The sequence below is a fragment of the Macaca nemestrina genome, chromosome 9, assembly GCF_043159975.1.
Source record: "Macaca nemestrina isolate mMacNem1 chromosome 9, mMacNem.hap1, whole genome shotgun sequence".
Classification (NCBI taxonomy): Eukaryota; Metazoa; Chordata; class Mammalia; order Primates; family Cercopithecidae; genus Macaca; species Macaca nemestrina.
Genome location: NC_092133.1, coordinates 116089823 through 116103739, shown reverse-complemented (window position 1 = coordinate 116103739; position 13917 = coordinate 116089823). Strand labels below are relative to the sequence as shown.

Below are 13917 nucleotides of genomic sequence, written 5' to 3'. Positions count from 1 at the left end.
CATATCTAATTCATTCTCATTTTCTTTGTTTCTCTCCCTTCTCTGCTGTCTCCAACTCCCAGTGGGTTCTCGTGCATAAAAGTCTTTTCTAGTCTATTCCATTTTGGAGCATAGGAAGAGGATGGACAATTTTTAAATTTTATTAATTTGTAAGATTCCATGATTCTCTTAATTTCTTACAGGTTTTTTGGCACAGAATACCCCCAATTTTTGCACTTACAAAAGCCAATTTGTGTGTAAAACACTATGATTATGCTCTCTGGACCATGGAACAGGGAAAGCCTGAATTGAAGCATCTGTTCCCATTTAATGAGACACCAGAGTGAAGTTTCTAATAGATCAGGTCTATTCAAGAAGTGACTTAAACTTAACTCAAAGATTCCCGATTGAAGCATATAGTAGAATAAGCCTAAATTCTTTGGGAAAAGCCTAAATTTACCTTTCCTTAGCCTAACAAGGTCCTGGAGTTGAGGGCATAGTGAATTAGGTCTACTCAATCACTCCACAATCCCATTTTACAAAGCAGTGCCCCAAAGAAAAGCTGTCTTTCTTTTTTCCCAATTGATGAATCCTTTGATAGCTAACTTTAAAGTACTTTTCCTATTTGATATGATTTCTTCCAATCCTGTCCCATGGCAACTGCACAGTCAGGAGGTAAAAAGAAGCAAATGTCAATGTTGAATTGATCTATAAACTGCACCTTAAGAAATACTTCTCTACCACAGAAATCTATCCACTTAGGCAAGATTAGACACAAGGAAATTTCATTTTTATCACTGAGTAATAGCTGTTGCTTGGATACATTACAACTTTACTTTATCTATTACCCTAAGCTCTCTAGCTCACTAAAAATTGAAATACTTTTGGCCCAGTATCTATTTCAGGAAAGATGAAGTAGATATACTTTTACCTATTTCCCCCACCAAGTACAACTAAAAATCTGGATATTGTAAAAAAAAAACAAACATAAAGTGACTCTGAAAGGTAGAGAAAAAGAAGAGGACTACCTAAGGATCTGAAGACCGGTGGCTCAACACAGTGGTGCATTCCCTGGCTTTTCTTTTTGTCTTCATCCTAGACTGGGTACTGGAAAAGCCAGCAAAGCAGAAACTCCAGGCGGTGCAGGCAAATAAAGGACCTAAGAAAGTCCTGCTCTGTCTAATTCAAAGGGTCAGAAAAGGAAAGCCTAATAAGACAGAAAATGTTTAGACAACAAATGATCTATGTCAGTCAAGACCATGGATAACAGCATGGCCCAAGTCTACCTCTTACAGCAAAGGCCAAGTGAAGAGCCTGGGGTTCCACCTTTATCAGACTGTAAGAAAGCACTGCAACCCACCTGCTGGGGTGGCCTCAGAGAAGGCCTGACAGAGAGTCAGATGCTCACTACCTCATGGCAAAAATGAAGTCACTCCCCGAACTGTGATGTCAGTAGAGCCCACAGACAAACCAAGGACTCCCCCATCACACTGTTCAGCTGGTATCAGCAGAGGCATAGGTGGAGCATGAACTCCCACTACCCTCCAGAAATAATGAGGCCTCCTTTGCCTGACCCTCCAGGCATCAACGAAGGCCTATGGGAAAACCTGCCATTTCAATTCCTCACCAACCTGGAGAAGGAACACATACCTCATCTTATCAATATGGTGGCAGAGAAGGCCTTCTAAAATATAAGATTTAGGCCAGGGGCAGTGGCTCACATCTGTAATCCTAGCACTTTGGGAGGCCGAGGCAGGCAGATCACTTGAGGTCAGGAGTTCAAGATCAGCCTGGCCAACAAGGCAAAACCCCATATCTACTAAAAATAAAAAAATTAGCTGGGTGTGGTAGTGCACTCCTGTAATCACAACTACTCAGGAGGCTGAGGCAGAAGAACTGCTTGAACTCGGGAGGTGGAGGTTGCAGTGAACTGAGATTGCACTACTGCACTCCAGCCTGGGTGACAGACAAGACTCTGTCTCAAATAAATAAATCAATAATTTAAATAAGATCCAGAGTCTCATAATAACCACAATGTCTACATTTTAACTGAAAATGATTTGTCATACCAAGAATGGGGAAGATCTCATCTTAAATGAGAAAAGACAATTTAAAAATGCCAGTATCAAGGTGATGGAGATGTATGAATTATCTGACAAAGATATGAAAGCCACCATCATAAAAATATTTCAACAAGCATATGAACATGTTTGAAATAAATGAAAAAAATAGAAAGTCTCAGCAAAGAAACAAGATAGGAAAGAAAAACCAAACAGAAATTTTGGAACTAAAAATCGTAAGTGAAATTAAAAACTCACTGAATGAAATTAACAGAAGAATAGGACAGAAGAAAAAGAAATGAACTTGAAGATGGAACAACAGAATTGGCTCAATCTGAACAACCTAGAGAAAAAAGTAACTGAAAAAAACAATGAACGCAGCCTCAAGGACCTGTGAGATTGTAACAAAAGTGCTAATATCCACCACTCTGAAGCTAATAGAAGTGGCTGACCCTTATCTTCCAGACATGTCACTTTTTTTGTCAAACTGAAAATGAAATAAGAAGTTTACTAGTTGGCCTCATATTTAATTTTTAATTGTTTTCATTAGCAATAACTTATACCACTTCAAAATCGGCAGTCATTTGTGATCAGCAAAGGGAGGCTCAGACAGATGACATAACTTTGCCAGGACATGATTGTTCAGAGGCAAGACATCAGTTAGGAGCCCAGTGTTCCTAAACTTAGTTCACTGCTCTTTGCATTAAACACATTTCTTTTCCCACAGTCAACTAATACTAGTAAATCACTGTATTTCTGGTAACTCTGCATTAGAAGAATATCTTGAAAAAGTATTTAAAGAAATCTGGTGTGACCACTTTTACTAACATTCCTAGTAACCGTCAGTGTAAACATCTTGGGACCCTAACAGTAAGAATGGCATTAATTGGCCGGGCGCGGTGGCTCAAGCCTGTAATCCCAGCACTTTGGGAGGCCGAGACGGGCGGATCACGAGGTCAGGAGATCGAGACCATCCTGGCGAACACGGTGAAACCCCGTCTCTACTAAAAAAATATAAAAAACTAGCCGGGCGAGGTGGCGGGCGCCTGTAGTCCCAGCTACACAGGAGGCTGAGGCAGGAGAACGGCGTAAACCTGGGAGGCGGAGCTTGCAGTGAGCTGAGATCCGGCCACTGCGCTCCAGCCCCGGCAACAGAGCGAGACTCCGTCTCAAAAAAAAAAAAAAAAAAAAAAAAAAAAAAAAAAAAAAAAGAATGGCATTAATTTGCATGCTCAGTAGCCCACCGTGTGAGGGTGGCTTTACGGAACTTGTCATGCTGACCAGAAACATACCGAAGTAATTGTGCTCTTCCGTGTGAAATAGATGGTCTTGTTTTTTCAAGTTTTCCTGTGCGTTTGTCCTCTTGGATTTCTTTTGCTGAGCCTTTGCTTCTAAAAAATATGTACAAATATATTAGCTTTATCGCTTTTTGCTAATTAATAAAAAATAAAAGATGGCAACGTAGATATATACTCCATTATTTCCATGTGCTCAAATGATGTGTGTTCCTGACAGATGTGTGATTCTGACACTTGGAGTTGTCTCTTTCACTCTTTCAGCACAGCCCTATGTTTTATATATCGAAGAAACTTTCTGTCCAGCACCTAGGAACAGGTCTCCACAGGCTGCCACTGTTGGTGTGAATCCTGCACCCAATGCCTTCTACTCTAGGTACGTATCACCCCCAATTATAGTTGTCTATTTTCTTATCTTCCCTACTCAACATTGCAACAGGGCCTGTGCCTGGTTTTCCAGGTATTCGCAGACTTTGCATAGTCCTTGGCATTCTGTGTCCTCCCTTCAATACCTGCTAAGGAATCTCATGCTTGAAAGAGTAAGCATATGGAAAAAGCAGTATTTTAAAACTCACTTGCCGGTTAACAGAGTTGCCCATGCATTTTTCATTTTCACATTGACTCTTTCAAACAGAGGCACAAAAGTCAAGCACCCCAAAATTGATGAGAATCAGAGGAGCTAGTGTCTCCCCTCTCCATAGGACTCCGTTCTTCAAACGGCTCTCTGGGTTTGCTTCCAAAACACAGTCACCCTGTGGTTCTCAGAATCCCTGTAGGAGAAGGTGCCCGTGTGATCAACCAGGAGCCGTTCTTAACCCAAAACTGGGACAACATAGAGTATCACTTATAGGCCGCGACTTGTAAACTATTTGTTAAATTTTAAAAAGTGGGCAGGGTGCAGTGGCTCACACCTGTAATCCCAGCACTTTGGGAGGCCAAAGTGGGCGGATTACTTGAGCTCAGGAGTTCGAGACTAGCCTGGCCAACATGGCAAAACCCCATCTCTACTAAAAATATAAAAATTAACCAGGCATGGTGTCACACACCTGTAATCCCAGCTACTCGGGAGGCTGAGGCAAGGGAATCGCTTGAACCCGGGAGTTGGAGGTTGCAGTGAGTCAAGTTTGTGCCATTGCAGCCTGGGCGACAGCAAGACTCTGCCTCAAAAAAGAAAGGAAAGAAGGAAGGAAGGAAGGAAGGAAGGAAGGAAGGAAGGAAGGAAGGAAGGAAGGAAGGAAGGAAGGAAGGAAGGAGGGAGGGAGGGAGGGAGGGAGGGAGGGAGGGAGGGAGGGAGGGAGGGGGGAGGGGGGAGGGAGGGAGGGAGGGAAGAAGGGAAGGAAGGAAGGAAGGAAGGAAGGAAGGAAGGAAGGAAGGAAGGAAGGAAGCTAGCTAGCTCTAGGTGTTTCAGACTGCCCCAGCATTTAAGTAGCATTGGCCCTCGATTTTTGCTTTGATGCCTGTTTATAGAGGGTCCTAAACGGCACTGTTTTGTGTATTTCGTCCATTCATCAAGCCGGTGTCCACTTTATATAGGCCCATTCATATTTTTGAGACTCTAGCCTTTTCATAGTATTAAAGTTCTGTTAAAAGAGAAGACATTATCTCTATGACAGTTTCCCTGATTAACTCCATACAATTTTCACCATTCCACATTCTCCTAGTGCTTACTTAACCAGGTCTCTACCATGATTTTTACATTTCCCCTATGACTTTTCCAAGTGTTTTATCATCTTTTCTGCATATTATTTGTCCTGACTCACCAACTATATGAAAGTGAATTGTTCTTCTCTTCCCTTCATGGTGCTACACACACAAACTCTATCAAATCTTTCCACTTGGAATACAAAGAGGAGCAGAAAGGAATCAACCTGTGCCTTGGAGGGACTTGTAAATATCTCCTCAGTATTTTTCTATTATAAAATAAAGTTCTGGCCAGACGCAGTGACTCATGCCTGTAATCCCAGCATTTTGGGAGGCTGAGGTGGGCAGATCACTTGAGGTCAGGAGTTTGAGACCAGTCTGGCCAACATGGTGTAACCCTGTCTCTACTAAAATTACAAAAAAAAAAAAAAAAAAAAAAAATTAGCCAGGTGTGGTGGCACATGCCTGTAATCCCAGTTACTCAGGAGGCTGAGGCAGGAGAATCACTTGAACTCAGGAGGCGGAGGTTGCAGTGAGCCGAGATTGCACCACTGCACTCCTGTCTGGGCAACAGAGCAAGACTCCATCTCAAAAAAAATAATTAATTAATTTAATTCAATTAAATAAAGTTCTGTGAAAAATTAGGTGAATATGGTTACTAAAGATGCATCTGAAAACAAATGCAAATGTCTACATACTCTTTGTAATTAACAGTGGTCCTCCAGTTTAAGCTTGGTTCCCATCTCTTGGTCATTTGATTCCTCCCAAAATTAATTTGGTTCTTCTCCAGTGACCTCTTGTCTGAACCAGAAATGTCTTTGCGGAAGGCAGCTGCTTCTTCCTTCTTGGGGGTTCTGCCCAGCTGATCATTATCCTTTTGCTGGTCTTCATTGATGCTAATCCCCTTTATTGAAAAAATGAGAATAATTTTTAATGATATCTGAATTATCTAGTGTTCTCTGAAACATTATGCCAGTGGTAAATTCAGGAAAGGAAGTCTCAGGTGCATCTAACTCGTGGTCCTTAGTAACAGCTAAATAAGGGCAGTGTCAAGACTAAGGCTTCTGTTGGAGTTAGGTGGACAGTAACGTGATGTTTTTAAATTCACTCTCTGTTGCAGCACACACAGATACAACACCAGGGCTGGACCTGCTCATTCCTCACCACCACCAAAAAATTCAACTAAAACCCTCTATTGACTAAAATACATCATATTTAAATTGCTTGAACCAAAGATAAAGGGAACATCTTGAAGGTAGACAGGTATGATATATTAAACACAGAGGAATGAACATAAGAATTTTAAGAGGCCTCTCATCAGAAACACTGCACACCAGAGAAAAAGAGAGTAACATATTTAAAGCACTAAAAAGGAAAAAACAAAAAACCATGTCAACCCAAAATTCTATACTAAGAATAAAACAAAAATCTTTCAAAAATGAAAGCAAAATAAAAACTTTCACAGATGAACAAAAACAGATAATTAACCAGAAGACCTGTGCTAGAAATGTTAAATAAAATTATTCAGTCAGGAATAAAATCATGCCAGACAGAAACATGAATCTATGCAAAAAAATTGAAAGCTACAGAAATGGTAAAAATAAATATGCAAGACTTTGTGTATTATTTTTAATCATTCTCACATATAATTGACTATCTAAAGCAAAAATAGTAACAACATTTTGAGGGGTTTATGACATGTAGAAATAAAATGTGTGACGACAATAACACAAAGTATAGGGAGGGGTATTCAAGGTATATTGTTGTAAGTTTCTTAAACTATTTGTGAATTTTAGAATCTTACTTAAAGGAGACATGACAAATTCGAGAGATATATATAAGCCAGAGGGCAGCTAAGAAACTTTTAATAAGAAATATACCTAGTAAAGCAATAGCACAAATAAAATGGAATCATTTTAAAAGGCTCAATTCAAAAGGGGTGGAGAAAGGAAAAAAAATCACAAAGAACTGATGAAACAAATAGAAAACAAGTAGCAAGACAGTAAATTTAGATTTAACTATATTAGTAGTTACATCAAATGAAAGGGTTTACACACATCAATTGAATGAGAAATCATCAAATTGGACGAAAAAAGAGACTTAACTATTTGTGGCCTAAAGAAACTATTTTATATGTAAAGATACAAATACATCAGAAGTAAAAGGCTGGAGAAGAATAGTTTATGCAAACAATAATCAAAAGAAAGCAGGAATGGCCATATTAAAAACAGACAATATCGACTCCACAGCAATAAATAAATTCTAAATAAATATTATTATTTACTGGGACAAAGAGGAGCACACATACTAATAAAGAATCAATTAGCACACAGTCGTAATTGTGTATTCACCAAGCAACAGAACTTTATTATATATGAAGGAAACACAGAGCTAAAAGGAAACGTAGATAAATCCATAATTGGTGGACTTCGAAACTCTCTCAGTAATCAATAAAATGAGCAGAAAAAACATCAGTAATGATATAGAAGACCTGAGCAACACAATCAGACAAGTTGGCTTCATTGACATTTAAAAGACACACCTCTCAATAACACCAGAATATAGACTCCTCAAATGTACAAGGAAAAAAAATCACCAAAATAGATCATATTCTGGGCCATAAAATGAACATTAACAAGTTTAAAGTAACTAAAATCATATAAAATATCTTAAAACATTGGAATTGAACTAGAAATTGGTAAAAGATCTACAGAAACTCCTCATATATATTGAATAAAAACATCACGTATCAAAATCTGTGGAACATAGTCTACACAATGCTCATAAAGAAATTTGCAGCATGAATTCTTATGGTCAAAAATGATAAATAAATAAATAGGTTAGACAGGCAGATCACTTGAAGCCAGGAGTTCAAGACCAGCCTGGCCAACATGGCAAAACCCCATCTGTGCCAAAAATAAAATAATTTATTTTGGGTTCAGGGGTACAGGTGCAGGTTTGTTATATAGATCATGTCACAGGGGTTTGCTGTACAGATGATTTAATCATTCAGGTACTAAGCCTAGTACCCAATAGTTATTTGTTCTGATCTTCTCCCTCTTCCCACCCTCCACCCTCAAGTAGGCCCCAGGGTCTATTGTTCCCCTTTGTGTTCATTTGTTCTCATCATTTAGCTCCCATTTATAAGTGAAAACAGGGGGTAATTGGTTTTCTTCTTAAAAAGGACAGGATCACATTCTTTTTTATGGCTTTGTAGTATTCCATGGCATATATGTACCACATTTTCTTTATCCAGTCTACCACTGATGACTATTTAGGTTGATCTGATGTCTTTGCTACTGTGAATAGTGCTGCAATGAACATGTGTGTGCATGTGATGATTTATATTTCTCTGGGTATATACCCAGTAATACAGTTGCTGGATTAAATGGTAGTTCTGTTTTTAGCTCCTTGAGGAATTGCCACACTGTTTTCCACAATGATTGAATTAATTTACACACCCACCAACAGTGTATAAGCATTCCCCTTTTTCTGCAACTTCACCAGGATTTGTTATATTTTGACTTTTTAATAACACCCATTCTGACTGGTGTGAGATGATATCTCACTGTGGTTTTGATTTGTGTTTCTCTAATAATCAGTGATATTAAGCTTTTTTCACATGCTTGTTGGCCACATGTATGTCTTCTTTTGAAAAGTATCTGTTCATGTCCTTTGACCACTTTTTAATGGGTTGTTTGTTTTTTTCTTGTAAATCCATTCTTTATGGATGCTGGATATTAAACCTTTGTCAGATGCATCGTTTGCAAATATTTTCTCCCATTTGTAGGTTGTCTGTTTATTCTGTTGATGGTTTGCTGTGCAGAAGCTCTGAGGTTTAATTACATCCCACTTGTCAATTTCTGCTTTTGTTGCAATTGCTTTTGGCATCTTCATCATGAAATCTTTGCCAGTTCCTATGTCAAAAATGGTATTGCCTAGGTTGTCTTCCAGGGTTTTTATAGTTTTGAGTTTTACATTTAAGTCTTTTATCCCTCTTGAGTTGATTTTTGTATATGGTACAAGAAAGGGGTCCAGTTTCAATCTTCTGCATATGGCTAGCCAGTTATCCCAGCACCATTTATTGAATAGGGAGTCCTTTCCCCATTGTTTGTTTTTGTCAGCTTTGTTGTAGATCAGATGGTTGTAGGTGTGCAGCCTTGTTTCTGGGCTCTCTATTCTGTTCCATTGGTCTATGTGTCTGCTTTTTATGGCAGTACCGTGTCATTTTGGTTACTGTAGCCCTGTGGTATAGTTTGAAGTTGGGTAGTGTGATACCTCCAGTTTTGTTTTTTGGTTTTTTTCCTTCTTCTTTTTTTTTCTTAGGATTGTCTTGGCTATTCTTTTCTGGTTCCATATGAATTTTAAAATATTTTTTTCTAGTTCTGTGAAGAATGTTGCTGGTAATTTGATAGGAATAGCATTGAATCTATAAATTGCTTTGGGCAGTATGGCCATTTGAATGATATTTACTCTTTCAATCCATGAGCATAGGAAGTTTTTCCATTTGTTTGTGTCATCTCTGATTTCGCTATAGTGTTTTGTAATTCTCATTGTAGAGCTCTTTCACTTTTCTAGTTAGCTCTATTCCTGGGTATTTTATTCTTTTTGTGATAACTGTGAATGGGATTGCATTCCTGATTTGGCTCTTGGCTTGGCTGTTGTTGGTGTACAGGAATTCTGGTGATTTTTATACACTGATACATTGATTTTGTATCCTGAAACGCTGCTGAAGTTGTTTATCCGCTAAAGCAGGTTTTGGGCTGAGGATCCCTTGTTTAATATGCTCTGAGTAAAACATTATTCACTATTGAATTCATCAAAATTTCTTCAAATGCAAATATGCCTAGATTAAATTAAATGTATCATGACATTTTTTAGAAACTGGAGAAATAAGAGTAAATAAACCCAAAATAAAACCACATAAACATCAAAGTAAAGTAGAAAAGATAAAAATTAAACCTAAAGCTAGTTCCTTGAGAAAATTTAGTAAATCTATAGTCCTATCGTTATAGGTAGATCAAATTAAAAAACCACAAATGACCAATATTAGGAATGAGAGAGGTAACAATGACTAAAAATTCTACAGATATTAAAAAGTCAGTAAGAGAATACTATGAAAAAAGTTTATGCCAATAAATCTGGCAACTTACACCAAATGAACAAATTCCCTTAAGGACAATCTAATCTACCAAAGCTCCCTCAGAAAGAAATAGACAACCGGTATAGTGTCATAACTATCAAATAAATTGAATTTGTAGTTAAAATATTTCCCATAAAGAATATTCCAGGCCCAGATGCCTTTCACCAAACATTTCTACCAAACATTTAATAAACCTACCAAACATTTAATAAACAAACAATATTAATTCTATACAAACTCTTCCAAAAAATTGAAGATAAAACTTTCCACATCATTCTATAGTGTCAATATTACTTCAATACCAAAACCAGACAAAGTTACTAAAGAAAACAAAGCTACACACTAATAACTTTATGAATATAGGTGCCAAACTTAACAAAATCTTAGCAGATTAAATCTGATAATGTATATAAAAGATTCAAGTGGGGTTTGTCTCAGAAATGTAAGGTCGGTTTGTCACTTGAAAAATTAATCAATGTAATTAATCACATTAACAAACTAAAAGAGAGGAAAAAAACACATGATTCTCTCCACAGTACACAAAGAAACATTTGATAAAATCCAGCATTCATTCCTAATAAAAGTTCTCAATGACTCAGAATAGAAGCTTTAACCTTGTAAATGGTTAGCATCAAACTTAACTGAAAGATTTCCCTGCAATATCAGGAAGAAGACCATTTCTATTCAATGTTTTACTGGTGATTCCAGCTAGTGCATTACGGAAATAAAAAGAAATAAAAAACTGTTGAGATTGGGAAGGAAGAGTTGAGATTAGGAAGGAAGAAGTAAAAATGATCTTTATTCACTGACAATATCTACATAGAAAACCCTCTGGAATGTACAAACAAGATACTAGAACTAATAAGGGAGTTTAGCAAAATTTTAGGATATAAAATCAGTATACAAAAATCAAGTATATATTTATACAATAGGAAAAAATGACTAGAAATAGAAAAGCTAAAACTCATTAACAATAGACCCAAAATATGAAACACAGATAAGTTTCAAAAGAGATATATAAGACCTGTATATTGAAAGCTATAAAACACTGGTGAGAGAAATTAAGACCTAAATAAATGGAGAGATATACTATGTTCATGGATTAGAAAACTCAATATTGTTAAGATGCCCATTTTTCCTAAATTCATCTATAAATTCAAGGCAAAAATTCCGTTAGACCTTTTTTTAAGAAATTGACATGCTGGCTCTAATATTCTTATGGACATGCAAAAGACCCATAATAGCCAAAAAACTTTTTTAAAGAACACTATTGGAGGATTCAAACTAAACAACTTCAAGACTTATCATAAAGCTAGAGTAATCAAGACAGTGTGGTATTGGTGTAAAGATAGAGAAATCAAAGTTACAATATGAAGTGTTCAGAAATACATTCACAGACAAATGGGCTACTAATTTTTGACGAAGTTATAAAAGTAATTCAGTGGCAAAACAATAGGTTTATTTTTGACAAATGATGCTGGAACAACTAGATAAGCAAAAGAAAAAAATGAACTTTGATCCATACCTCATATACACAAACCAAATTAAAGTGGATCATAGACATAGATTGGAATGGTAAAATTGAAAAATCTCTAGAAGAAAACATTGGAGAAATTCTTCATTATACTGGGTTTGGAAAAGCATTATAAGATAAAACACTGTAAGGAAAAAATAAGCTGGACTTTATCAAAATTGAAGACACTTGCTCTTTGAAAGACACTGTTTGGAGAATAAAAATACAAGATCTGGCAGGGCGCAGTGGCTCACGCCTGTAATCTCAGCACTTTGGGAAGCCAAGTTGAGCGGATCACGAGGTAAGGTGATCGAGACCATCCTGGCTAACACGGTGAAACCCCGTCTCTACTAAAAATACAAAAAAAAAAAAAAAAAAAAAAAATTAACTGGGCGCAGTGGCGGACGCCTGTAGTCCCAGCTACTTGGAAGGCTGAGGCAGAAGAATGGTGTGAATCTGGGAGGCAGAGCTTGCAACAAACCAAGATCGCACCACTACACTCCAGCCTGGGCGACAGAGCAAGACTTTGTCTCAAAAATAAATAAATAAATAAAAAATACAAGACCCAGATTGGGACGAAATATTTACACTTCATATATCTAACAGAATATATAAGCCAAGAACATATATAAAGATCTGTTGCAACTCAATAAAAAACTGAATAGCCCAATGCACAGAGTCTGAATAGACACTTTACCACATAAGATAATGTGAATGGCCAATAAGCACATGAAAAGATGCATTCAAGAAATGCAAATTAAAACCAAAGGAGATACCAGTACACACCTATCAGAATGCCTGTAGTTAAAGGACTGACCATAATGGTTAGTGATGAGTATGTGGAAGAACTGGGACTCTCATACATTGCCTACACCAATGTAAAATATTACAACCACTATGGAGAGCAGTTTACCAGTTGCTTAAAAAGTTAAACATACAACTACCATATGACCTTACCACTTCATTCTTAGGTTTTTAACCAAGGCACAATGAGACTATATGATCATACAAATCTTTGTACAAAAATGTTCTTAGTAGTCTTATTTGTAATAGCCCAAAACCTGAAATAACCACACATCCATTAACAGGTAAGTGGATAAACAAATTGTGGCATATCCATAAAATGGAATAATACACATCCATAAAAGCAATAAATTAATGATAGATGCAAAAGCATAGATGAATCTCAAAAAGAAACAAAAATCTGCACAAACCATACCACAAAAATTACAGAACACCAAGGAAGATCCTAAAGGCCTCCGAAGAGGAGAAAAAGCCAAAACAAAGAGTTTGCGTGGAAATATAAGCCTTTGAAATGCTAACTAAAAATTAATTTCAAACCATTACTCTACAAACAACTGAGAGAAAATAATAAAGGTATTCTCTAACACCCAAATCCTCAATTTTTCCCTCCAATGTGCATCTTTTACTCAGGAGGGTCTACCAAATGATGGGTGCACCAAGAAAAGGAAAACTGGAGCCGGGATGGTGGCTCACACCTGTAATCCCAGCACTTTGGGAGGCTGAGACAGGTGGAACACCTGAGGTTAGGAGTTTGAGACCAGCTTGGCCAACATGGCAAAACCCCATCTCTACTAAAAATACAAAAATTAGCCGGCTGTGGTGGTGTGCACCTAGAATCCCAGCTACTAGGGAGGTTGAGGCAGAAGAATCCCATGAACTCGGGAAGCGGAGGTTGCAGTGAGCCAAGATCGCACCACTGCACTCCAGCCTGGGTGACAGAGCAAGACTCCATCTCAAAAAAAGAAAAGAAAAGGAAAACTGAATAGAAGGCAACTTCCTCAACATGCTAAAGGCCATATAGGAAAATCCCACAGCTAACATCAGGCTCAATAGTGAAAGCCTAAAAGTTTTTTAATTAAGATCAGGAGTCAGGCTAGGCATGGTGGCTCACAGCTGTAATCCCAGCATTTTGGAAGGCCGAGGCAGGCAGATTACTTAAGGCCAGGAGTTCGAGAGCAGCCTGGCCAACATGGTGAAAACCCGTCTCTACTAAAAATCTAAAAATTCACAGAGCATGGTAGCAGGTGCCTGTGAACCCAGCTACTCAGGAGCCTAAGGCACAAGAATCACCTGAACCCAGGAGGGGAGGTGAAGGTTGCAGTGAGCCAAAATCACACCACTGCACTCCAGCCTGGGTGACAGAGTGAAACTCCATCTCAAAAAAAAAAAAAAAAAAAAATCAGGAATCAGACAAGGATTCCTGATGTTACCACTCTTATTCAACATAGTCCAGGAAGTCCTAGCCACAGTAATAAGTAAAGA

At 37.8% G+C, this 13917-nt stretch overlaps 1 protein-coding gene across 11 annotated transcripts in view; it reads right to left on the bottom strand.

Annotated features, from left to right (window-relative positions):
• Positions 1 to 13917, bottom strand: part of ODAD2 (outer dynein arm docking complex subunit 2) — a 194232-nt gene that overhangs the window by 161250 nt on the left and 19065 nt on the right. For all 11 annotated transcript variants that reach the window (XM_071070321.1, XM_071070324.1, XM_071070319.1 and 8 more), the window contains 2 exons: positions 5674 to 5879; positions 3332 to 3430 (listed from right to left, as the gene is read on the bottom strand). In XM_071070321.1, coding sequence (XP_070926422.1) covers positions 3332 to 3430; positions 5674 to 5879 — 305 coding nt within the window. The remainder of the gene's footprint in view (positions 1 to 3331; positions 3431 to 5673; positions 5880 to 13917) is intronic.